Source organism: Rhinoraja longicauda, chromosome 4, assembly GCF_053455715.1.
Source record: "Rhinoraja longicauda isolate Sanriku21f chromosome 4, sRhiLon1.1, whole genome shotgun sequence".
NCBI classification, from domain to species: Eukaryota; Metazoa; Chordata; class Chondrichthyes; order Rajiformes; family Arhynchobatidae; genus Rhinoraja; species Rhinoraja longicauda.
In genome coordinates, this window is record NC_135956.1 from 78,000,929 (window position 1) to 78,027,401 (window position 26,473).

At 41.5% G+C, this 26,473-nt stretch overlaps 1 protein-coding gene across 1 annotated transcript in view; it reads right to left on the reverse strand.

The window, feature by feature from the left end:
- Positions 1–1,557: 1,557 nt before the first annotated feature.
- Positions 1,558–26,473, reverse strand: part of eya1 (EYA transcriptional coactivator and phosphatase 1) — a 130,119-nt gene continuing 105,203 nt past the window's right edge. Inside the window, exons 13-18 of the mRNA XM_078398712.1 lie at positions 14,238–14,296; positions 13,494–13,654; positions 11,541–11,655; positions 10,703–10,824; positions 9,417–9,517; positions 1,558–3,460 (exon numbers count right to left, since the gene is read on the reverse strand). Coding sequence (XP_078254838.1) covers positions 3,380–3,460; positions 9,417–9,517; positions 10,703–10,824; positions 11,541–11,655; positions 13,494–13,654; positions 14,238–14,296 — 639 coding nt within the window. The 3' untranslated portion in view covers positions 1,558–3,379. The remainder of the gene's footprint in view (positions 3,461–9,416; positions 9,518–10,702; positions 10,825–11,540; positions 11,656–13,493; positions 13,655–14,237; positions 14,297–26,473) is intronic.

The following is a 26,473-nucleotide window of genomic DNA, read 5'->3' on the forward strand; positions in this document are numbered from 1 at the left end:
TGAACATAACACTTTAGTTGGAGTTGCCAAGTATTAGTTGCTGCATCACAGTGAGATGACTGTACAGGTGAAAAGGCCATGGATGTATGCATGTGTGAATGCATCCACCTCAATAGGATGTCAACCCTGCACAATGGTTTTACATACTGAAAGTGCAAAATTAGAGAATTCCCTGTTATGTTAACGCTTTATATATTTCACAAAACACAGGAAATATTTAAATATATTTTTGCAGCATGACGTTAAAGTGAAAGGGAAAAGTTTTATTTTTACGCAGAGGGTGGTAGATGCCTGGAACATACCGTTTAATTTAGTTTTGTTTAATTTCATTTAGAAATGCAGTGTGGAAACACACCCTTTAGCCCACTGAGGCCACCTCGATCAATGATGACCCATACACTATTTTTATCCTATGGACAAGGGACAAGGGGCAATATGCAGAAGCAAATTAACCTATCAACCTGCACATTTTTTGAAATGTGGTAGGAAACTGGAGCACCCAGAGAAAACCCATATGGTCACAGGGAGAATGTGCAAACTCCACAAAGACAACGCCCATAGTCATGTTCGAACCTGGGTCTCTGGTGCTGCAAGGCAGTAACTCTACCGCTGCGCCACTGTACCACTGTGCACACTGTACTGTGGTGGTGGAAGCAAATGTGAGACCGACATTTAAGAGTTTTTTGGGTAGGCATGTGAATATGCAGGGAATTGAGGAAGATGGATCATGTGCAGACAGATTAGATTAATTTACCTTGACATCATGTTCGACACAGACATTGTGGGTCGAGGGTCCTGATCCTGTGCTGTACTGCTCTAACGTTCTGTGTTCCGACTGCAATTATTACTCAGTCAAATTATGTCTTGACTCTGCTATGAGTGAATATGAAAGTATGTAGTGACTGAGAAAGAGCCTCATGTACATTAAGGATAAGGGGGAAGTCTTTTAGGACCGAGATGAGAAAACATTTCTTCACACAGAGAGTGGTGAGTCTGTGGAATTCTCTGCCACAGAAGGTAGTTGAGGCCAGTTCATTGGCTATATTTAAGAGGGAGTTAGATGTGGCCCTTGTGGCTAAAGGGATCAGGGGGTATGGAGAGAAGGCAGGTACAGGTTACTGAGCTGGATGATCAGCCATGATCATATTGAATGGCGGTGCAGGCTCGAAGGGCCGAATGGCCTACTCCTGCACCTATTTTCTATGTTTCTATGTTTAGACATCAACGGACTACATCACTTTGGGGCGGCACGGTGGCGCAGTCGCAGAGTTGCTTCCTTACAGCGCTTGTAGCGCTGGAGACCAGGGTTCCATCCTGACTACGTGAACTAAGTTTCAACAAGGCAGTAAATGCCTGCAGCCCCATACCAGCCGGAAAAGCCATCCCTCCAGTCTCCCAATGCTTGCTCATGGCACACATAAGTAGGATGCTTGTATGCTGGGTAGAACCTGTATAAAAAAGGGATTATAGCTTACATTTGATCAGCATTAACTGATGAAGGACATTGTTCACTTAGTAAGAAAAAACCTAAAATGAAAAGCAGCTTCCATGTCACAATTTGAATTTTATTGAAATTAAACTCATAATTCATGAGAACGGTCTGCACATGTATTTTTAAGACACAACAAGTTTTCTTTTGTACAGTGAAGCTGCAGATGGCGTTACTTTCCAGTCATTCCTATTGAAAATGCTCAATCATAACCCCAGTGGTTGCTTTTATTATTGATTGTTATTTGCAGACAGCCCATAACCAATTAACTAGAATGGTTCGCTATGGTTTTAACCTATGAGCAGTACCCATTTAAGAAATCTCTTCATGAAGCTTTTGATCTTTTCTGTTAATATATCACTTTTTGCAATTGCTGTGATGCATAACTCTCGTGAGATCTTAATGAAGAAAAACCTTTACAAAGAAGTAAGTCTTTTAAGTAAATGTAGGCCCTCTGCAGACCATCTGGTGGCCACGATAGGCTGTAGTTGGAAAAGCATTGACAGTAAACAGGTCAAGGCGGTCGTCTTTTGCAATAATGAGTGCTTTATAAGATCCAATTTCTAGCAAAATATCAGTTAAAAATTCAGTAAAATGATACCATTAACAATTTCTTGAAAAATTGACAGTACAGAAAGAACCTGATCGCTTGAGAAAAACAATTTAAATATTATTTTGCCCAAGTATTTCCATACAAAAGAAAGTAGATACAAGAAGGGCATAGGTTTATAGTAAAGTATTCCACATGCTACTTGGTATTAAAAGAAAACAGCTTTTATAATAAAAATATATACTATATCATCCACATTATGGGAGTATGAAGGGAATTATTTTCCATTTTATTCAGTCAGAGCAGTTCGTATTCTTTTGAAGAAAAATGGATGAAATTAATTTGGGCAAATGGGACAGTTAGAAAAAGAATGAAAATGTATCTTGACACTTGACATGCATGATTTTGGTCTTGACAAAATTAACAAAAAAAATCATTATCTACATATTTACCCAACAAAAACCATTGCATTTTCCATACCGACACTTTTATAAGGCACAGCACAGTTTCATTGTGCATTCAATGCCTTGCTACACCGATCACGGACAAGGCATTGCCACCTTTAAATTGTATTTATCATAGCAATATGCAAAATCATTGCCTGCTTACAAATTTACAAAGAAATACTTTTTTTTCTGTACATGACTGTCTTTGCAAAGTAAACGGTCATCTTAAATTATAAGAAAACTTTATTTTCTGTAAACTACTTTGTGACATGACAGAATCAAATGCGCTTGTTGTGTCCAACGGCAAAAATCTACTTTAAGTACCTTCATAATTGTTGTTAACGCAAAACAATCAGTTCATAAATAATAGAAGCATCCTGGACATCAGTGATAATGGAAGCAAACTTTCTCCACAAGTAAAATATGTCACTAGCATTTGTACAACTCAATTTTCAGTGTAAGTTTTATATTCCTCATGGCAATATTTTTTACAAGTCGTGGTCTTATGACCGTCAATGCTTAAAGCATGAGCGATAACATCTGTTCTGAGGATCATTTAATTGCCTGTTTATTCAGCAGGGAAAGAATTAGGCATCTTCTTGAATCGATTTCCTTCGCAGGTATGAACTCCCGAAGCAATGCAATAGAACAGCACTATTGAACAATGTCTTGTCTTTTGACCATACACAGTTTTTAGAGCCATCAGCTGCTTTTCCAGAGAATCATTCAGCTCCATTTAAAGTCAGGTCAATGGTTATGACAAATTGCAGCTGTATTTCAATGTTTGGGGCTCATTATATAGTTTGTGGTAAGAAGCTGGCAGAAGATACCCAAGTTCTGTAGTTCATCGATATTGAGGGCAGAGATCCCACATTTCAAAGTGCCAATGTACTGCTACAAGTACTCCAGTTCCAAGGCATGATGTAGAGCCATAAGGTCAGAATGGCTTGAGATCCTCCAGAATGGCATGGTATGCTGCAGACAACACAAAGAGGAAATCTGAGACCACATGGCCTTTGCCCCAGACAAACAACTAAATGTTTGACTCCATCTCTAAACAACCTACAGGTTCAAAGACATAAATTACAAAAACTATCGTTTGGAGTTTTAAAAAATAAAACCATGCTATGCATTTGTCAGATGTGCAGATAATAAGGGCAAGTAATTAACTACTAAATTGAACTACGAGAGGAATAGATGGGGGGTAATACCCAGAGTCGGATAATTAAAAACCAGAGGATACAGGTTTAAGGTGAGGGGAGAAAGATTTAATAGGAACCTGAGGCAACTTTTTTTACACAAAGATTGGTAGGTATATGGAATGAGCTGCCTGAGGAGGTAGTTGAGGCAGGTACAATCACAATGTTTAAAAAGCATTTGGACAGGATAGTATAAATTTAGTAGGATAAGGGCCAAACACAGGCAGGTGGGACCAGTGTAGATGGGGCATGTTGGTCGATGTGGACAATTGCGCCAAAGGGCTTGTTTCTCCATGACTCTATGACACTAATTTTGTATTTTTAAAAGTGATTACAAAAATTAAAGGAAATCCCTGTTGATAGTGGCTTAAGCAGTCAGTAAAGAAGGGGCTTTGACCCACAGCCTTCAATGTTAATATGTTTTAACATTTTTAATATTATATATCCAGCGACGAGAATTAAATATGGTACAACAGACTTAACACAATGTTTCATTACCTGAGAAAAATTGTAAGTAATTGATTGTTATCTCATTTTGATTCCTGAATGAGGGTAAAAAGTCTACTTTTCAATGAATGAGATTTACAGCAGGAAGAGCCTGCCTCATCAAAACACAGATGTGTGTGCCAATAGGTTACTGCTTGCCACTACTCAGGCAACAGAATGATGACAATCAGGTTCTGTTTGCTATAAAAACAAATGCATTCATTGTAGAAATACGACTCTCAGGTGAATTAGAAGGAGACCTTGTCAAGATATAACTTGGAATCTCTTCCTCGGATCATTACCAAGCCTTATCAAAGGTAAATATTCTCAGAAGGAATGCATTCCAATCCGTAATGCTTACACAGTCCTAAGTAATGGCCTTTTCTTTGTTGTGTAAATCTCCTTTACTGTAGAAGTTTTGATGACTTATTTCACCAGCTATCACCTCAGACTAATGCATCAAAGCAAATATTTAAAAATACCCTCATGAGGTTTTTGTATATACTTTAAAAATATTTATTGCTTCAGGTCTGCTGTTGTTGGATCTGATTCACCTTTTCTAAAGGAGGTGAGTAAACTTCAATTCTCCAAGGAAGTCTTGCTAAGAGAACTCTGTTTCTTTGTGGGCCAGATACTATCTTGCTTCATTATATTTGTGCCACCAACTCATGAATGAACCACTTTTGCTTTCCTCATTTCCGGAGAGATATTTTAAAATATATATATATATATATATATATATATATATATATATATATATATATATATATATATATGCACATTTAGTTAGTGGTTATTTTCCACTTCTTACCTTCAAATATCCACTTCAGTGTGGTCGTCACAGAATTATGGACAAAAGCAGTAGCACAAAATGTTTTAAGAGTAATTTCTGCCTGGCAAGACTTGGAACTTTCATCATTAATCTTCATTGTTCCATGACGAGGGATCCCAAACAAAAGGCTTGTCGGAGCATGCTATTCATTTTTAATAGCGCCTGAAAACTACCTTTGTGAAAGGCTGGAAATAATGCATGTTCCGTCATTCTTGCACCTAGTAATTTCCTCACTTTTCATTGCCTTTAACTGCAGTTTGAATGTGGAAAAGCTGCCTACTAGGTCAGGCCCCTGCCCGCTCCTTAATTAGCATTCTAAGTGATGTGGTTATTATAAGGGAATTTAGTTTACATCAAAGGCTCTAAAAGCTGAATTACCAATTCGCCTTTGCTGAACACACACACATGAATCTCCTAATTTTTACAACAAAGAATTATGTACTCGGTTGCTTAAGTACTTTAAGAGCAACCATGCCGCAAAATTATATACAGAAAAGTAGACTGACAGCTGAATACTCCCTGTCTCTTATTTCATGCCACATACACAAATCTCTTAATTTCAGCCACAAAGATGCATTTGGAATTTGAGCGGTTCATTTATTCACTGTTAACAATGCTCAAAATACATTGGCTAATGCTCACAACATATGAAGCCCCAACCATCACCCCTTCCCCAAAGGGCACCAGTCCTTTGAATGCCAGAAATGGTAAGCTATGTGATTTATAAACTATTCTGCAACATCCTTCTCAAACTTGCCGCATTCAAACACGATTCACCACCTTCAATTGTCCAGGTGGCTGAATTGTAATTACTTGAATCCTTTCCAGCTTATTCAATCCTAACTATTCAGATATAGCAAGAGAACAAGCTGCAAATCTGCAATTCCTGCAGCCATTCTGTTACTTACTGTATGGAATTTGCCCCCAAAATTCCCATGCCCCAGGAAGGGTGAGCTGTACACCATTCATCCTGCCTCAGCCAAACCTGGAAGTGGACCAGTTTGCAGCTAGGTCCTTAGATACAGTACATCCTATTTTTAATCCACTTGCTGCCCTCAGTGACATTATTCACAATTGCCGTCTCAGGTTATAGTCATAGCATGGAAACAGGCCCTTTGGCCTAACTCGTCCAAGTTGACCAAGATTCCCCATCTAAGCTAGTCCCATTTACCAGTATTTCACCCCTACTGTATATCCCTAAACCTTTCCTATCCATGCACCAAACATCTTTTAAATGATGTTATTGTGCGAACCTCAACTAGACTCTCTGACTTGTTCCATACACCCACCAGTGAAAGTGTTGTTGTTCAGGTCCCTGTAAAATATTACGCTCTCTCTCACTTTAAATCTATGCCCCCCAGTGCTAGATTCCCTCCGGTGCTTGATCTAGAGATAGACAGTATGGGTCATTGGAGACCCTCAGACTATCTTTGATCGGACTTTACTGGCTTTATCCTGCACTAAACGTTATTCCAACATCATGCGTCTGTCTGTACACTGTGGAAGGCTCGATTGTAATCATGTATTGTCTTTCCCGCTGACTGGTTAGCATGCAACAAAATCTTTTCACTGTACCTCAGTACATGTGACAATAAACTAAACGAACGAACTAACTAACGTACTGATACCGGTTTACAACAAAGGTAGACACAAAGTGCTGGAGTAACTCAGTGGGTCAGGCAGCATCTCTGGAGAAAAAGCATGGGTGAAGTTTTGGGTCGGGACCCAGGTGACAACCCAAAATGTCATCTGTCCTTTTTCACCAAAGAGGTTGCCTGATCCGCTGAGTTACTCTAGCAGTTTGTGTTTATCTTCCACACAGGCTGAGACTGCGGCCCTGCCTTTGTGAACCACCTTGGTTACTTCTTCATAAAGAAAACTCTATCAAATTCATGAGACGCTATCTTCCACACTATCCCATATTATCTGGTACTAATGGTCAGCAGACCGGCTGCAGGAGGGATGGCAGTGCCTCAACGGGGGGGGGGGCACTGGAGGCCCTGCAGCAGCCTGGGGCTCGGCTGGACCGGGCACCGATCCAAGAGGCCGAGTACGTGGACCGGGCACAACCTACAGTGGAGCAGCGAAGGAGGACACGACGGTCAGACCAGGACTGTAAACTTGATGAAATAGCACCAAACATGATTTTATCATATGTGAAATGAATTTCACTATGTAATGTTTAATTGCATATCTGACAATAAATATCCATTGATTAATGCTGTTGTGGCGGTCCCTGGGTATCAGGCCACTCCTAGGGTCAGCACTTGACGGACAGGCTACAGGGCTTATAATCAGGTGGTTTGGGGGAGTGGTTCATCCCTGCGGTGGAACTCGCTGTGAGTGGAGGCTCACAACCGGAATAAAGAACTTTCTAAACCTGCCTTGCGTCCAGCCTTTTTCTGGCCTCGTTCAGGCCACTACACTGTCAATCCCTGATCAACTATACAACTATAGCATGTATATCTTATCCCTCAGAATCCCTCCCTGATTCTGAGGGATAAAAAGTAACTTGTTTACTACAGCCGTTAGGCTTACTAGTCTGTAGTTCCAGGGTTTCTCTTTGGAGCCATTATTACATACAGAGGCAGCGGAGAAAGCCTCGAGATGGCTCTGGATCAGGAGAGGAGGTCCATGGGGAGGAGCGAATGCCACCTGAACACAAGTCGTGGTCTGATCAACCATGGCTGGGTCGCCCAGGCGAGCGTGTCTGATATTGAAAGACCCAAAACACCCAATGACCCCAGGTTACATCACTGATGATGTGCTCAGGAGCATCAAGAGATGTACTTATCGATCATCATGCATTTAGATGTAAAACCAATATTTGTTTTTATTTCTTTTTCTTTGGCCTCAAGTATTTGCATATATGCTCCGAATTGCCTATGTAGCTGCAAAACCAAATCTTTATGCCTTTTAATGCAATTTAAGATTATTCAATGTGTACTTTGCTAACTATCTAACATTTGTCTACACTGCACTAAGCCCCTGTCCCAGTTTGGCGATTTTTTAGGCGACTACAGGCGACTAGGTTGTCACCGCACGGTCGCTGGGGTGTCGCGGGCATGGTCATGAGTAGTCTCCAAAGAGTCGTAGCGTTTTTCTGGTCGTCGCTGGATTTTGTGAAGGCACGACATTTTTCGCCGACTGTTGGTTTGACGCCAATGAACGTAGCTTGACGTCTCCTGACGTGGACCCTGTCGTAGGCTGTCGCCAGGTCGTCGCCAGGTGATTAAGGTTGTCGCTGGTGCTGACTTCGGCAAATTCCAAGTGTGGACTTGATCTGATCATCCATCAGTGTAATGTGTCCATAAATGATGTTAGGTTTTGTATGTTTTTGCACTTGTATTCTGTTTCAAGTTTGAATTTTAAAAGTTTGAAGTTTGAAGTTTATTGAAATTTATTGAAGTTTATTACAATATTTTTGTATGCAATGTTGTATGTTCTTATCAACCTTTAAAAAAAATGTTGTTTGTATATCAATAAAGGAAACTTTTGAAATTTTGACGGAAAATTGATGTATGAAGTTATTGTATTTCAGAGTAGTTTCTCATGACATCACTTTCAAATAGTCATGATGCAGAATGATTGGAAACCCTACCGTACACCCCCCTTTTATAGGGAAAGTGGGTGAAACGTGAATTGTCTTCAGTTGTCTTCAGTCTTCAGGGTCATAGCTTGTCGTAGTTTGTCGCAGGTGAACAAAGGTTGACTTCGGTTGTCGTAGGTTGTTACCTCTGTGGTGGTAGGTTGTTGTAGGTGCGATCGTAGGTGGACATTCTACTTGCGACGATTGGGTCGCCGGTTTTCGGTAGTTTGCCGTAGCTTGAAGTCGACTAGGTGGTAGGTTGTTGCAGCTTGTCGTCGACATTGTCGTACAGGGGGGTCCAGTCACCAGTTTTTCGGCGACCTGCTATGATTATGACAGTCGCCGGCAGTCGCGTTAAAAAAACGCTTCACTGGGACAGGGCCTCTACTTGGTGGTTCCGTCAGTCTACTAACTTTTCCATCCTATCCTTGTTTCTTGTGACTTTGTTCCAGATTACAATGTTGTCGTTTCATGTAGTTGCTAAGTTACAATTTATTTGGTAATATAATCAATAAACATTGTGCCAACAAATCTCTTCAGTTTGTTAAACAAGTCTCTCCCATTTATTTAATAGCATTCTTCAACAGCACAATGTAAGGGGAAGTTCATAGTTGCAAGCACATTTGGATTTATAATGCATACATTCTATTCACAGATGCTCCCTACAATTTTTTAGTTGTTCAATCTGAATTAGTCATCCAATCAAATAGCCTTGCTAACTGTGACACAGATGATTACTCATTTGGAAACAATTCCTTTCAGTTAATGGACTGCACTTTAGAAACTGTGTATTAAAGAAAGCATTAACATCTTTAAAACATTTACCTTCTTAGATGCTTGTTCTTCTTCTACGCCATCTCCCACAACAACATACACCACTTTTTTTCCAAACCTTTGAATTATTCGTTCAAAACAGCTTTCCTTTCCTCAAGTGAAATACACAAAAATATTTGTTTAAAATAACTTCACCATTGATTCCACGATAAATCAGAGAAAAATGTTTTTGTTTGAAGCGGCTGGGGCTCTTCAGAGACTGGGGCTTTAGTGTGTTATGGGGTTGAGTGAAATGGTACAGATTTTTTGCCCAGGATTTTTTGAAATCTGCTGTGCCATCCCCATCAGGGTGAGTACAGAACATGCAGAAGTAATTTATCAGCATGAAAGAGAGAGAGGGGGAAAGGATTGGGGAATGAAGCACTGGAGGGCATTGATTTAAAGTGAGAGAGAGGGTAAGATTTTATAGGGACCTGAACAACAATGCCTTCACTCAGATGATGGTGGGCATATAGAACAAGCTGTCAGAGAAACTAATTGAGGTTGGTACAATTTCATAATTTAAAAGTTGAAGATAGGCACAAAAAGTCGGAGTAACTCAGCAAATTGACAGAAAAAGGGAAACAATGATAAACAAATGTTCCCAGTCAGGGGGTTTTGATTGGGAAATGAGAGTAATGTGACTATAGAAAATGGTCAAACTTTGTTCAACAAAACATATTTTTAAAATATATAAGTAGATTGCGACATAAAATGCACTAACACAACCTAAATTAAAAGCTTCAAGTAACCTCAACTCAACATAAACATGTTATTTCTTAGAATGTAATTTTCTATTGTTAGATCATATGTATCTAATACCTGAAAGATATACCACTTCTCTGCAATTTGCTCTATCTCATATAAAGGCAATGAGAACAGGAGCAGGATTAAGTCATCTGGCCCTTCAAGCCAATTCTGCTATTCAATTGATCATGATTGATAACTCTAATCGCAGCTCTGTTTCGGGGTCAGATTTCTAAAACCTCTTGATTTCCTCAAAGTCCAAATATCCACCTAACTCCACCTGGAATATATTCAAAGATTGAGCAATCACTGTCTTTTGCCAAAACTTGCCAATTGAAGAATTTGCCACATCCCTTTCCTAAAAGCATGTCCTTTATTTTTGATACTAAGCACTCTAAACAGCTTACCTAATGAAACCAGGGATTACCATTAATATGTTTATAATTTTCATAGGGGAAACACATGAAATGTAGCCTAAGTGCAATACATATGGATGATTGTGAAATACAAACACTACAACTAATTGCTATTAATATTTTGATATTACTTACCAATTTTTGTTGCACTATATATATTTTCGATTGGAAAAGCTATCCCTAATCCATACAATAAGACTTTGGCAAGAGCAGGTATCAGTTGTGTTGTTGTGACTAGGATATTTATGCAGTTTGACCTGAAAGACATATTTTGAGCATCATTAATAATTGGTTGACAACACTGTTATAATGTTACTTTGGTTTACATTATTATGGTGTGCTTGCCTTGTATTATTGATGATTTATTGTATTATTGATTATCATATATTTCACCGTGTATAAAATCATTAGTGGAGTAGCCCAGTGAACCAGAGGACATAGGTTTAAGATTTAATAGGAACCATTTCAAAATGTCACCTATCCATGTTCTTCAGAGATGCTGCCTGACCTGCTAACTTACTCCAGCACTTTGTGTATTTTTAGTGACAATAATGGTTTTAGTGGCAATCATGGTTTCAAAATATAGTGGGAACATCCAGCAAGATGTTCCAGCAACATTTTCACAATCTTTGTTGAAGATACAGAACTGGGTGCTGAAGATAGGGGAATCTGAGTACAGAGGATATAAATAGCTTTCATTTAGTCTGGAGCTAGTTATCAATGCATAGAGGGTGGTTATGTTGCTCCAAGAACGATCAGCATAAGAAGATCTTCCCTAATTTCTGCACCATATTTTGAAACCATGGCTTCTTGTTGCTACTTTCGTACTTGAGTGGACGGCTGAGGTTGCACCAGATCATGTGAAGGATCACGGTTGTAAATTTGTAAATTATGTCTTTCATTTTTGAATATTTTTTTACAAATTGAATTACTTCAGTTTACTGGAAATTGTAAAATTAATTTCGACACCAACCTTGAATGAATGAGTGTGAGCACTTTCAGTGCAAGTGTTAACCATGAATCCGTCAGAGCTTCAATTTCTGCTCGCAATTGCAACCAAGATTCCCTTTTGGTTGGGCCAAGGAGACCTATGATTCGGAACATAAATTATCGGAGTTATTTATTGCACACCTTTCAGCAGCGGTCAGGGAACCTGACACAACAATCACTAAACACAGCAATGATATTTATATGAAGAAGGGTCTCGACCCGAAACGTCACCCATTCCTTCTCTCCAGAGATGCTGCCTGCCTCGCTGAGTTACTCCAGCATTTTGTGTCTATCTTCAGTTTAAACCAGCATCTGCAGTCTCTTCCTACACAATGATATTTTATCTATTGCAGTAAAGTTATTTTGAGTGTAGTTTTATTTTAAATTTACGCTCTCATTCTGGTTTCTTCATGCAAGTGTCACAAATCCATATTCAGGCAAGAGGATAAGATGGCCGTGCACATTTCTATAGTTGCTGAATGAACACAGTTTAATCAAACCTCTTGTTAGTTACTTCCAAAAGCAAAATTCAAGTTTGCAAGGGAATAGGTGTCTATACATTCAGCAATTTACAATAAATATCGATTTTATTTTACTTGTCTACTCCAAGTACCAGTCTTTCCAAAGACTGACAGATTTGATGCATGAACGTAAACAAGCTTCTGGATGGAACTATTCTAACAAAAAACAAGAGGATTAGGATAATATGCCAATTAGTATTAAAATGCACACAAGCACCATTATACAAAGAGGAAGAATTATTGATCAAACTTTAAAAAACACATTTTGTATGTTTTGTCGCAGAAAAACATTTCATTTTCTTCTCCTTAGGCAGTCCCTAGGATTTGTGGAAGATTCTGCTTCTGAAATGATCCTAAAAGTACTTTTCACCTCAGATGGCCAAAGATTATGCAAGTATCCAAGAGATTGTGGTGAATTTCATCATTGATGTCTGTCTTTATTGAGAAGTGCCTCACAAGATATGAGAAGTGTTTCATGTTTTCCAAGTCCTTCTTGTAGATCATATTTTTGGGGTGGTGGAGGGAGGTAACGTTTTGCAGTACAGTTTAGGACCTTTGTTTTGCATCTGATCAATGTAAGGCAAATTCTCTTGCAGACTTCAATGAATGAGACGTGTGTCTCCTGGGATGTGTGCAGACATAAAGTTGCCCATGTGCTGCAGCTTGATGACTGAGGTTGGACTGATCTTGCTTCTGAAGGGGAAACAATGTGAACTGAATAGTTTCCCATTTACCTTACAGATTATGTGTAGGAAGAAACTGCAGATGCTGGTTTAAACCGAAGGTAGGCACAAAAAGCTGGAGTAAATCAGCGGGACAGGCAGCATCTCTGGAGAGAAGGAATGGGTGACGTTTCGGGTCGAGACTCTTGACTTGACAAAATTAGTGTCTGAAGAAGGCTCTCGACACAAAACATCACCCATTCCTCCGCTCCAGAGATGTGCCTGTCCTGTTATGTTACTCTAGCTTTTTGTGTCTAACCTTACAGATTAGCTCCTATATGGTGAGAAACGTTTGGAAAGTGTTGGAACAATGACATGGCAGTGCTTTGCACTAGTGGTAGATTTGATATGATGACACAGCAACATTTCATACACTACGTGCTGGAGGTAACATAGTTACACGGGTAGAAGAGTTACTGGCCAATAAAAAACCCAGAGAAGGCATAAATGGGCTGTTTTCTGGATGGCAAAACCCAGGGTCCTCAGTCTGAAGAAGGGTCTCGACCCAAAACATCACCCATTCCTTTTCTCCAGAGATGCTGCCTGTCCTGCAGAGTTACTCCAGCAGTTTGTGTCTATCTTTGGTGTATGATTTACAAATGACTAAAGAAAAGTTCAATTTGGTCTTTTTAGATGACTTAGTCCCTTGCTGATTAGCAAGTTTCTTCATGCGATAAAAATACGAGTACTTGCCTCCAACATTATTTTTATAAGTATTATATATTTCTTTTACTCTCCGATAGCGAAAAGCTAGCTTCCGCATCCAATCAACTCCTCCACGCACACCGGTTGCTAAACAAAGATTTGCACTTGTTGCTGCAGCATGAAAGCCATCTGTGGCAAAGTTGTAAGTACTGTAGAAATGAACGCAGACGAGAGTTATCAGCAAAGAATAGACACTGGGCTCTATGACTCAGTTACAGTTAAGTTTATTGTTACATGTACGTACAGTGAAAAGCTTTTGTTGCATGCTATCCAGTCAGCAGAAAGACAATTCATGATTAAAATTCAGCCATTTGCAGTGTACAGATACATGATAAGGGAATAACGTTAAGTGCAAGGTAAAACCAGCAAAGCCTGATCAAGGATGGTCTGAGGGTCACCAATGAGATGGATAGTAGTTCAGGACTGCTCTCTGGTTGCAGTAGGATGATTCAGTTACTTGATAACAGCTGGAAAGAAACTGTCCCTGAATCCCTGAAGTGTGCTTTTTCACACTTCTATACCTTTTACCGAATGGGAGAGAGGAGAAGAGGGAGTGGCCAGGGTGCGACTCGTCCTTGATTATGCTGCTGGCCTTACCGAAGCAGCGTAGATACAAATTGAGTCAATAGATGGGAGGTTCGTTTGTGTGATGGTCTGGGCTGCATGCACAATTCTACATCTTATACGTCTCCTACATCTTATCGAATCATTTTTTTTTAGTTAAGTACATACCTCAAATCCTGTCCATTATCATCTGATGATACATCATCAATGTGAACTTGATCACATTCCTGAAAGAAAAAAATGATTTTAATAAGCTATATAAATTAGATATTGTTTTGAAAACAAACATCCATTTGTGATAAATTTATACATATATGAATTTCTGACTACGTCTTTCAGTGTTTTGTCTAATTAAAATATGTATGAATGAACTGAAAAGGAGCAGCAAATATTTCCATTTGGATTAAACAACAGTAAGCAGTTCCTTTTTGGGTACATTAGAGTGAATTGAATATAACTGCCCATGAAATCAAGGCATCCTTTTATTGAGCAATAAAACAAACTGCTCGAGGAACTCAGTGGGTCAGGCAGCATCGGTGGAAGGAAATGGAAGGGTCTCGACCCGAAACGTCACCCATTCCTCTCCAGAGATGCTGCCTGTCCCGCTGAGCTACTCCAGCTTTAATGTTGGGTCTTTCAGCAGTTTATTTTTTACTCAAGATTCCAGCATCTGCACGGTCTTGAAGTTCTGGTGGTTTGGCATCTGGCTAATGTTGTACCTTTATCTAAGAAGAGCAGCAAGGACAAGCCAGGAAACTACAGGCCGGTGGAGCATGATATCAGTGGTGGGAAGGTTATGTGAGGGAATTCTCAGGGGCAGGATCTACAGGGCATATGGATAGTTAGCATGACTTTGTACATGACAAAATCGTGTCCCACGAATCTGAGTGTTTTTTGAACAGATCGCCAAGGGAATTGATGGAGGTTGGACAGTGGACATTTTCAAATGGACTTTAGCAAGGCCTTTCAGGACAACATAGTGGCATAACCGTAGAGTTGCTTCCTTACAGAACCAGAGGCCCAGGTTCAATCCTGACTACGGGTGCTGTCTGTACGGAGTTTGTACGTTCTCCCCCCGACCTGCATGAGTTTCCTCCGGGTGCTCTGGTTTCTTCCCACACTCCAAAGACGTACAAGTTTGTAGGTAAATTGGCTTCTGTAAATTGTAAATTGTCCCTAGTGTGTAGGCTAATGCTGGTGTACAGGGTGTTTGGTGGTCTCGTGGATTCGGTCAGCCAACAGGCCTGTTTCCACACTGTACGTCTAATGTCTAAAGTCTTTGACAACGTCCCACATGCTAGGGTAGATCACAAGGAATCCTAGCCAATTGGATTGAAAATTGGTGATTTATTAAACAGTGAGGAATGATATCTAAGTTTAAAATATGCAGGGTGGGAGGAAGTGTAGTCAAAACATTTTTCATTATATTTTTAAATTAGTTTAATTTAGTTTAGTTTAGTTTATTGTCACGTGTAAAGTGAAACAGCGAAAAGCTTTTGTTGCATGCTAACCAGTCAGTGGAAAGACAATCCATGACTACAATGGAGCCATTCACAGTGTACAGATACATGATAAGGGAATAACATTTAGTGCAAGATAAAGTCCGATCAAATATAGTCTGAGGGTCTCCAATGGGGTAGATTCAAGACTGCTCCCTAGTTGTGGTAGGATGGTTCAGTTGCCTGATAACAGCAGGGAAGAAGTGAAGTGTTGAAGAGTTTATGAGGTATCTGGGATGAAGGGTTTGGACAAAGGAAGGACAAGATAGATCTGACAAGTTTAGGACAAGAGGGACAAGTTTATTTTTGTCAGATCAACTTCCTGCTTAATTGTCAGCACCTAGTTTAGCCGGAAGGCACCTTTCCACATTAAGGAGCGGATCAGCATTAATTTAGTTTAGCCAAGTTAGAGATACAGTGTGGAAACCGGCCCTTTGGCCCAACCAGCGATCACCCCATTCTCTAGCACTATCCTACACACTACGGACATTTATACCAAGCCAATTAACCTACAAACCTGTTCATCTTTGGAGTGTGGGAGGAAATCGAAGATCTCAGAAATAACCCACGCAGGTCATGGAGAGATCATTCAAACTCAATACAGCACCTATAGTCAGGATTTAACCCAGGTCTCTGGCGCTGTAAGGCAGTAGCTGGACTGTTATGCCACCCTTTCTTTTACAACTTTACCTTAAGCAGTAACTTTAACTTGTACATGCAAGCTATATTATTTGGAAAAAAGGACACAAAGTGTTGGAGTAAAAGGCACAAGGTGCAGGTCAGGCAGCATCCCTGGGGAACATGGATAGGTGACATTTCAGGTCAGGTTTGACATTTGAAACATGTTTAACAATCAACAGCCTGGTTAGCACCGAAGATAGACACAAAATGCTGGAGTAAATCAGCGGGGTAGGCAGCATCTCTGTAGAGAAGGAATGGGTGACGTTTCGGGTCGAGACCCTTCTTCAGACTGAGAGTCAGGGGAGAGAGAAACTGGAGATATGGATGGGTACAAAGAGAATGTAAGGTGTGAAAACAACAGATCAAAGTAGACGATGCACAAGGAAATATAGAATGGTTCATTGTTGGCTGAGGGGAACGTGAAGGGTCTCAACCCGAAATATCACCAATTCCTTCTCTCCAGAGATGCTGCCTGTCCCGCTGAGCATTTTGTGTCTCTCTTTAGTTTAGTTTAGAGATACTGCATGGAAGCAGGCCCTTCGGCCCACCGAGTCTGCGCCGACCAGCGATCCCCGCACACTAACATTACCCGACACACATTAGGGACAATTTACATTTTACCATGCCAATAAACCTAAAACCTGTACGTCTTTGGAGTGTGGGAGGAAACAGGAGATCCCAGAGAAAAACCACGCAGGTCAAGGGGAGAACGTACAAACTCCGTACAGACAGCACCCATAGTCAGGATCGAACCCATGGTCTCTGGCGCTGTAAGGCAGCAACTCTACCACTGCGCCACCGTGCTTCCCTTCAGGGGCACATGATGGGAAAGATAATTGCCCTATTCACAAAATGCTGGAGTAACTCAGCAGGTCAGGCAGCATCTCGGGAGAGAAGGAATGGGTGACGTTTCGGGTCGAGACCCTTCTTCAGACTGATGTCGGGGGTGGGACAAAGGAAGGATATAGGTGGAGACAGGAAGATAGAGGGAGATCTGGGAAGGAGGAGGGGAAGGGAGGGACAGAGGAGCTATCTGAAGTTGGAGAAGTCAACGTTCATACCACCGGGCCGCAAACTGCCCAGGCGAAATATGAGGTGCTGCTCCTCCAATTTCCGGCGGGCCTCACTATGGCACTGGAGGAGGCCCATGACAGAGAGGTCAGACTGGGAATGGGAGGGGGAGTTGAAGTGCTGGGCCACCGGGAGATCAGTGGCGTTAATGCGGACCGAGCGCAGGTGTTCAGCGAAGCGATCGCCGAGCCTGCGCTTGGTTTCGCCGATATAGATGAGTTGACATCTAGAGCAGCGGATGCAATAGATGAGGTTGGAGGAGGTGCAGGTGAACCTCTGTCTCACCTGGAAAGAATGTTTGGGTCCTTTGATGGAGTTGAGGGGGGAGGTAAAGGGACAGGTGTTGCATCTCGTGCGGTTGCAAGGGAAAGTGCCCGGGGTTAGGGTGGTTTGGGTAGGAAGGGACGAGTGGACCAGGGAGTTGCGGAGGGAACGGTCTCTGCGGAATGCAGAGAGGGGAGGGGATGGGAAGATATGGCCAGTGGTGGGGTCCTGTTGTAGGTGACGGAAATGTTGGTGGATGATATGTTGTGATAATTGCCCTGTTTGATACCAGGAAGACTAGCCATACTGTTGAACTTCACATGAAGTTCAGCAGGGAAGCGAGGCGACAGATTCAAGTCAGTCATTCAATACGTTTCAGACATCTATGTTTGATAGACATGTGCAAAGGTCAAGGCCTTCGTGAAACTTTTGTGATTGAGACACATCAGTTTGGCTTGACTAATTACCAGTTTAATACCCTAAAATCATTTTTTTGCATATATTTTATATTTAAATACATTACTTGTCCTTTCTTTGTTCCGATTTTATTTAAATTTCACATTTATTCAAATTGCTGTGATAAATTTTTAGTGTAACGAAACGACTTGGATACTGCATGATAGAAAAATAAAATCTGATGCCAACTCCAAATGAAATTATGACCCCTGGTTACTGGTGAGCCACACACCAATATTGCTTCAGGCTTAAATCTAAAAGGCAAGTAGACAGAAGAAAATCTGCAACCAGTTTGACATAGATATTCAATGTTCATGTTTTGTTAAACTGTTTACTATTAAACATTGTCCAATATATTGCTGATAAAGTATGCCACAAAATTCTGTAAGTTTGGGAATAATATGAAATATGTGTATAAATATAAGAAGGAACTGCAGGTGCTGGTTTAAACCAAAGATAGACACAAAAAAGCTGGAGTAACTCAGCGGGACAGGCAGCATCTCTGGAGAGAAGGAATGGGTGACGTTTCGGGTCGAGACCCTTTTTCAGACAGTATGACTAGGGGCCTTTTAGAAGGTTGTCATTTTATTAGAGACAAAGTAGGAAGAGAGAGGCAAGAGTTTGAGGTTCATCAGGAAATGTCCCAATGAATCCTTCAGTAAACAGCGTTGCCTTCGTTGGGCAAAGAAACATTTTGTGAACCTCTCAAAACACACAAAATAAAACTTTTCCCCCTTGATGATTTTCACTTTATGAGTTTCTTCAGGAAACATTTTTTCATATCCCTGGATTCATAGGCAAAGAAGGGAAAGGATTGCAAAGAAACTAAAACCAGCTGTTCTTTAACAGAATTAAAAGGCTGACCCCCCAACCTCAGTTCTAATACATCTATTCTGCAATCAAACCTCTCCCAGCAAGCAGTGAAGGCCAAGGAGGAAAAGACTTTGACCCCGTCACCTTCTCCTCCTTCCTAGAGGTCAAAACTTCAGATAAGAGAGAAAGAAAGTCAAAGTGGCCTCAGAGGAGGGCTGTGAATTCAACATTTGAAAACATTAGCCACCAGTTAAAGACACAGTTCAGGAACTTTTTAAGTTGTTTGTTTAATCTGCTTCAAGACAACTCATGAAACCCCCTCTAATATGATGGTTTTGCCAATTTGTCACAGCCAGAGCTGATTTACAGCTGCAGCATTTCACAAATGAATGACCCGCAGACACTTTGGTGTCGATTTGTTAAGAGCTGGTTTGACAGTAAAAAGAATGAAAACCACACTAGCAGCCAGGCAATAAGTACATTCAGTTGCTCCGAACTACCACAGAAGGCTATAATTTTTTTTTTCAATCCGAGTAGGAGTGCTTTTGCGCACAAACAGAAGCAAAGCCTGAAATTATATAGTTAACCTCATTAGAGACAAAAGCCTTTCTCTGGGAGTTATTTAGTAGAATTGCCCATACCCAATTACCGACTAATTGGCTGTTAATGAATCTATTATGGCTATTCTTCCTCAACATCCTGTGTTTGTTTTCTCCCACCAGCTCTGTTTGAGTTGTTCAACCACAAAGAGGAGGGTCGGCTATTTGAAGCATTGTTTGGAAAGCAAGGGCCTTTCTATAATTATGTGGGACCAATTGTCTCCCTTCTCACCTACATAAACATTCAACAGATGGGAATCTGCATTTGCATGCTTCTGATAGAGTTTAAATATGGAAGCTTTAATGATCAATGATTTCTATAGTAAGAACTGTTTGATTCCTTATTCCTTGCTCAGAATGTTTTATTGACTGAACTAATGTGAACTGTTTTCCTTTCAGATGGTTATTTTATCTCATTTGCTCAAAGTTGGAACTTAATTTCATTAAAAAATATGAACACCCCAGAGGAAACAATTTGTCCTACTCTATCTCTGCTATCACCGTCCAAGTATAATCTAAAATTAATGTTATTATTGCTATTACTGTGAGTGCTGTTCAATGGGCACTATTCAATGCAATGTTCAACACACACCCTTCAATTGCTGCTTGTGGCAAGGTATTATATGCCCAACAATCTCCTGCATAAATACCGCTTCTAACTTCCTCTTAAAATGGTTGTTTTAAAATGATGTGGTAGCCTCATTCATTTCCAAACCAAAGGATTTATTTTCTCTATTCTATCAAAGCTCTGTATTTAGAGTCTGTTAGCATTCCTCTTGATTGTCTTTCTTACTATTGAAATTGTCCTAACTTAAGGGTCTCATTTTCATCTTCGTTGTCTGCATAACTACTTCCTATATTTTATATTAACTGCATACGAGTCTGAAGAAGGGTCCCACCCTGAAACTTCACCTACCTATGTTCTCCAGAGTGCTGCCTGACCTGCGGAGTTACTCCAGCACTTTATGTCCTTTTGGGGTTACCTTAGCTTGGACAATGTACTTTTACTAAAGTGAATTGAACATTAGCCCTAATTGCACCATTTCCAATTGTTCTTCAAACCAGCAAATACATATTTCACCATCACTGTAACATTCGAAGGACATTTGACGTGCAAACATTTCCAAACAGATTTGTTAAAAGTACTTTTAACTGAGAAAAAATATAAGCTATGCTGTGAGAGCAAAATATGTGCAAATTATTCAATGTTTACATAATTGAATAGGATACATTTCGTCAGGTACATCAGGGTTGATTAATTCCTTTACTTTCTTTCAGAATGTCGGCATGGGGTCTTTTACATTGACCTAAGTATGTAAACTGGGCTTCTGTTCAATGCTTCAAATGTTTAAATATTTATTTCCTTGTGAGGTGTATGCATGACAGGTAGCGTTGGCCGTTGGCATTATGTCATCCTTGGAATACATTTAAGAATGAATCTTGCAGTTGGTCTGAAGGCACTCCTAGGACAGACTGATGACAATGAGTGATTTGAAGGAAAGAAAACTGCAGATGCTGGTTTAAATCGAAGGTAGACACAAAATGCTGGAGTAACTCAGCGGGTCAGGCAGCATCTCTGGAGAGAAGGGATGGGTGACGTTTCCGGTCGAGACCCTTCTTCAGACTGATGTCAGGGGAGTGGGCGGGACAAAGAAAGGATGTAGTAGGAGACAGGAAGACTATTGGGAGAACTGGGAAGGGGGAGGGGAAAGAGAGGGACAGAGGAACTATCTGAAGTTAGAGAAGTCAATGTTCATACCACTGGGGTGTAAACTGCCCAAGCAAAATATGAGATGCTGTTCCTCCAATTTGCGCTGGACCTCACTCTGACAATGGAGGAGGCCCAGGACAGAAAGGGAGGGGGAATGGGAGGGAGATTCCCTTTCTCTTTCTCTTCCTCTCCCCTTCCCAGATCTCCCACTAGTCTTCCTGTCTCCTACTACATCCTTTCTTTGTCCTGCCCGCTCCCCTGACATCAGTCTGAAGAAGGGTCTCGACCCAAAATGTCACCCATTCCTTCTCTCCAGAGAAGCTGCCTGACCCGCTGAGTTCCTCCAGCATTTTGTGTCTACCTACAATGATGATTCCCTTCTCAGAATGGGGCATGAATAAACCAGGTGCCTTTTTACAATAATCTGGGAAGTCATGATCAATGCTGCAAATTACAGCATATTAATTCCAGACTTATTTAACTATTTCAATTTAAATTCTTAATGGAATTCAAACATTTTCTAACAATGCAACAGAGCAAGCCTTTGGATATTTGTTTCAAAGCTTTGCCCCAATGCTACCCTACCCAACAATTCTTTGACAGTAAATGTCATTTAGAATCTGATGTAGGCAAAGGTCATTTGGACTCTCATGTCTGCTCTGCCATTCAATAAGCTCATGGCTGATATTTTACCCCAGAAACAGATTTCTGCACTAACCTCAAATCCCCTTGTTTCAATACCTAAAAATCCATCGGTCTCTGCTTCGAATATATCAAGGTATAACAATAAGGCATATTTCTCATCTTTTACTTCTGGTGGCCTATTAATATGTTCCATGAAAATGAATAAAATTTCTCTTTGTATAAATAGGTTACTTGCTTGTTTAATAACATTTGTGCACACTTCCAAATCTCCCAGTTGCTCAACACTTTAACTCCCCCTCCCATTCTCACACTAATCTTTCTGCCCTGGGCCTCCTCCATTGTCAGAGTGAGGCCCAGCGCAAATTGGAGGAACAGCACCTTGTATTTCGTTTGGGTAGCTTGCACCCCAGCGGTATGAACATTGACTTCTCTAACTTCAAGTAGCCCTTGCTTTCCCTCTCTCTCCACCCACTCCCCCATCCCAGTTCTCCTACCAGTCTTACTGTCTCCGACGACATTTAATTTCTGTACCGCCCACTCCCCTGACATCAGTCTGTACAGGGGTCTCAACCCAAAACATCACCTATTCTTCTCTCCAGAGGTGCTGCCTGTCCCGCTGAGTTACTCCAGCATTTTGTGCCTACCTTCCAAAACAATGAATTGGTTGTGACATTCCCTGAGTTATCATAAAGGATGTGAAGAGGTGACATTTAGGGCGGCACGGTAGCGCAGCGGTAGAGTTGCTGCTTTACAGCGAATGCAGCGCCGGAGACTCAGGTTCGATCCTGACTACGGGTGCTGCACTGTAAGGAGTTTGTACGTTCTCCCCGTGACCTGCGTGGGTTTTCTCTGAGATCTTCGGTTTCCTCCCACACTCCAAAGACGTACAGGTATGTAGGTTAATTGGCTGGGTAAATGTAAAAATTGTCCCTAGTGGGTGTAGGATAGTGTTAATGTACGGGGATCACTGGGCGGCATGGACTTGGAGGGCCGAAAAGGCCTGTTTCCGGCTGTATATATATGATATGATATGATAGAAATCCATGGTCCTCATTTCGTTTGGATTATATGCGAGTCCAGACTCAACAATGGGGTTCATTCTCAATCGTCTCCAAAGTTCAATGGCAATTAGAAGTGGAGAATAATGATAGACAATAGACAATAGGTGCAGGAGTAGGCCATTCAGCCCTTCGAGCCAGCACCACCATTCAATGTGATCATGGCTGATCACTCTCAATCAGTACCCCGTTCCTGCCTTCTCCCCATACCCCCTCACTCCGCTATCCTTAAGAGCTCTATCCAGCTCTCTCTTGAAAGCATCCAACGAACTGGCCTCCACTGCCTTCTGAGGCAGAGAATTCCACACCTTCACCACTCTCTGACTCATGGTATTGGTATTGACTTCCACTCCCCCATGAACAATAAGCTTGTGACTTAAAGGACAGACGGGAGTGTAAAGAACACTGGAGATTACGCATCTGCCAATAATCACAACATTTGTAGATTGATCAGTGCTGTCTACGGCCCAAAACCAATAGGTCCAGCATCCTGAGGGCCAGGTGTGGAGGCAAACTCATCAAGGGCAGAAGCTGTCAGTGCATGCTGGTAAGATTGCTTTGAAGTATTTCTCCGCATGACTGTGTTCTTGATTTGAATGTACTTGACTCCAGTCCATTTCACACTCTCTGATCTGGTTTAGCAAACATCCCAGACAAGATGTTGAGAGAAATATTTTAAATGAGAACGAGGCCTCTGGAGAAAATAGTATCCCAACTGGGGTGGATGCTGCATGCTCCAGAGACACTTGGTGGAAAGAAACCCCAGACACAAATTTGCAGCCTCATCTCTCATATGTGAGAAAGGAGGATATGTTTCCATGGTAAATGCCGAGATCATCATCAACCCCTGTATGTCTTTTTTTTAAAACTTCAATTAAAGCTTTGATGCTGCAGAGTGTCTCTCAAGATTACCTACTCTCAGAAACCTCCCGCCACACCATGCCAAATACATGATGTCGTGCATACTGCGATCCTAACCCATGGGTCTCCCACAAACCCAATATCAGTGCTGCCTCGGCAAGGCCACCAGCATAATCAAGGACAAGTCTCACCCCAGCCACTCCCTCTTCTCCCCTTTCCCATCAAGTAAGAGGTACAGAAGAATGAAAATGTATACCTTCAGACTCAAGTTCAGTTTCTTCCCAGGCAACTGAACCGTCCTACCAACAACTAGAGAGCGGTCCTGAGCTGCTATCTACCTCATTGGAGACCCGCAAATTATCTTTAATCAGACTTTACCTTGCACTAAACTTTCATGATCACAATGAATGGCGGTGCTGGCTCGATGGGCTGAAATGGCCTCCTCCTGCACCTATTTTCTATGTTTCTATGTCTACACTTGATGGTGCATTGTCCAGAAGGCCACATCGGGAACACCAGATGAAGTGGATGAGGTGAGAGGAGGTGCACGTGAAACTCTGTCTCATCTGGAATCAATGCTGGGATCCCTGGATGGAGGCAAGGGAGGAGGTATAGGGACAGGTGTTATATCTCCTGAGGTTGCAGAGGAGTGTACCTGGGAAGTGGGGTGGCTTGGGTGGGAAGGGATAAGTGAACCAAGGAGTTGCGGAGTGAGCGTTCTCTGTGGACGGTGGAAAGAGGTGGGGCTGGGAAGATGTAACTAGTGGTGGGATCACGTTGGAGTAGATGGAAATGTCGGAGTATGATGTGTTGGATGCGGAGGCTGGTGGGGTGAATGACCAGGGAGGAGGGGGAGCACACAGAGGAGACAGTGAGGGATCCATCTATGACAGAAGAGGGTAAACCACGTTTACTAAAGAAAAAGAACCTCTTGGATGTCCTAGAATGGAAAGTCTCATCTTGGGAGCAAATGAGGTGGAGCAAGAAGAATTGAAAAGAGGAACAGCGTCTTTGCAAGAGGTGAGGTAGGAAGAAGTGCAGTCTAGATAACTGTGAGAGTCAGTAGGTTTATAGTAGACGTCAGTCGAGAGACTATCCCTGGTGATGGAAACAGAGAGATCAAGAAAGGGGAGAGAGGTGTCCTCGGATATATCTGATCAGGACCAGAAAATGTATCCACCTTCACAGGATGTCAACACTTCTTTGACCACAATACGGACTGTCCTCCAGACATCTCCATTAATTGTATATAGTTTCCTAGTCTTCATGTCTTTCTCCACAATAGACACAGTGGATAAATGCTCACTGAGGACCTTGCCTATCCCCTGCGGCTCCATACAGAGATGATCACTTTGGTTTCTGAGGGATCCTATTCTCTCTCTAGTTACCCTCTTTGCCTTATAAAATCTCTTTGGATTTTCCTTAAAAGTTATCTGCCAGAGCTATCTCCTGCCCACTTTTTGCCTGATTTCTTTCTTAAGTATGCTCCTCATGTTTCCGAAACTTTCCCAGGGATACACTTGTTCCCAGCTGCCTACACCTGTCCAATTCTTCTTTCTTTTTCCTGACCAGAGCCTCATCATCTATGCTTCCTTACTCCCACCTGCCTTGCCTTTGGTCTAATAGGAATGTGCATGCCTTGAATTCTTGCCATCACACTTTCAAAAGCATCCCACCTATGACTGCAAACAACCTTCTCCAATCAACTTGAACAAGTTCCTGTCTAATACCATCAAAGTTGGCCTTGCCCTAATTCAGAATTTTAACTAATGGCCTTTATCCATAACTATATTAAAACTAATTGAACTGTGATCGCAGATTCCAACAGGCTCGCCCACAGACACCACAAATTATCGGCCACGCTTCTAATTATCCACCTGCCTGTCTTGCCGAAGACCTCGTGTTCCACCAGTGGCAGAGTTGGCACATCTCCCATTGGCCTCGTTTGCCAACCCAAACCCACCGAAGTACAATGGAAGCAAGTCGTATTTGATCCTGAGCAACGACACCAGATGAGGAATATGAAGCGGTGTGCATATTTTCTCTTTCTTACTGGAAGCCTTTAAGTGATGAGAGGTCCCTTTTGTGCTAATGGCAGCTTTAACTTCTCTGAGGCAAATATTATTCCGAGTTCTTAGTGACCCTTTATTGCATCACTTTTAAGTTTATTTTAAGGAAACAGCGTTGAGCAGGCCCTTCGGCCCACCGACTCCATGCCAACCAGTGATCCCCGCACACTAACACTATCCTACACACACTAGGGACAATTTTACAAATTTACTAAGCCAATTAGCCCACAAACCTGTACGTCTTTGGAGTGTGGGAGTAAACCAGAGATCCCGGAGAAAAGCCACGCAGGTCACGGGGAGAATATACAAACTCCCTACAGACACCACCCGTAGTCAGGATCGAACCTGGCTGTCTGGTGCTGTAAGGCAGCAATTTTACCGCTGCGCTACCATTACCTCTCCTATTATTGAACTATAAAATTGCATAAACTTATTTGCTGGAAGTGAAAAAGCTAAATCCAATGCATGGTATTTGATCAGTTTCAATCATATCGATTTCATAAATGTTATGCTTTTCAACAGATTTTAGATCATCCCTTCTTTGTTCAAATTGGTCAGCAACTGGCTGCTTAAACCCATGGATTCTTTCAAACAACTTTGGCTAAATGGGAAATCAAATCCATGCAAATTATGGTTTAAAGATTCAGGTGTTGAACTTGCCCTACAGGATTCCAATT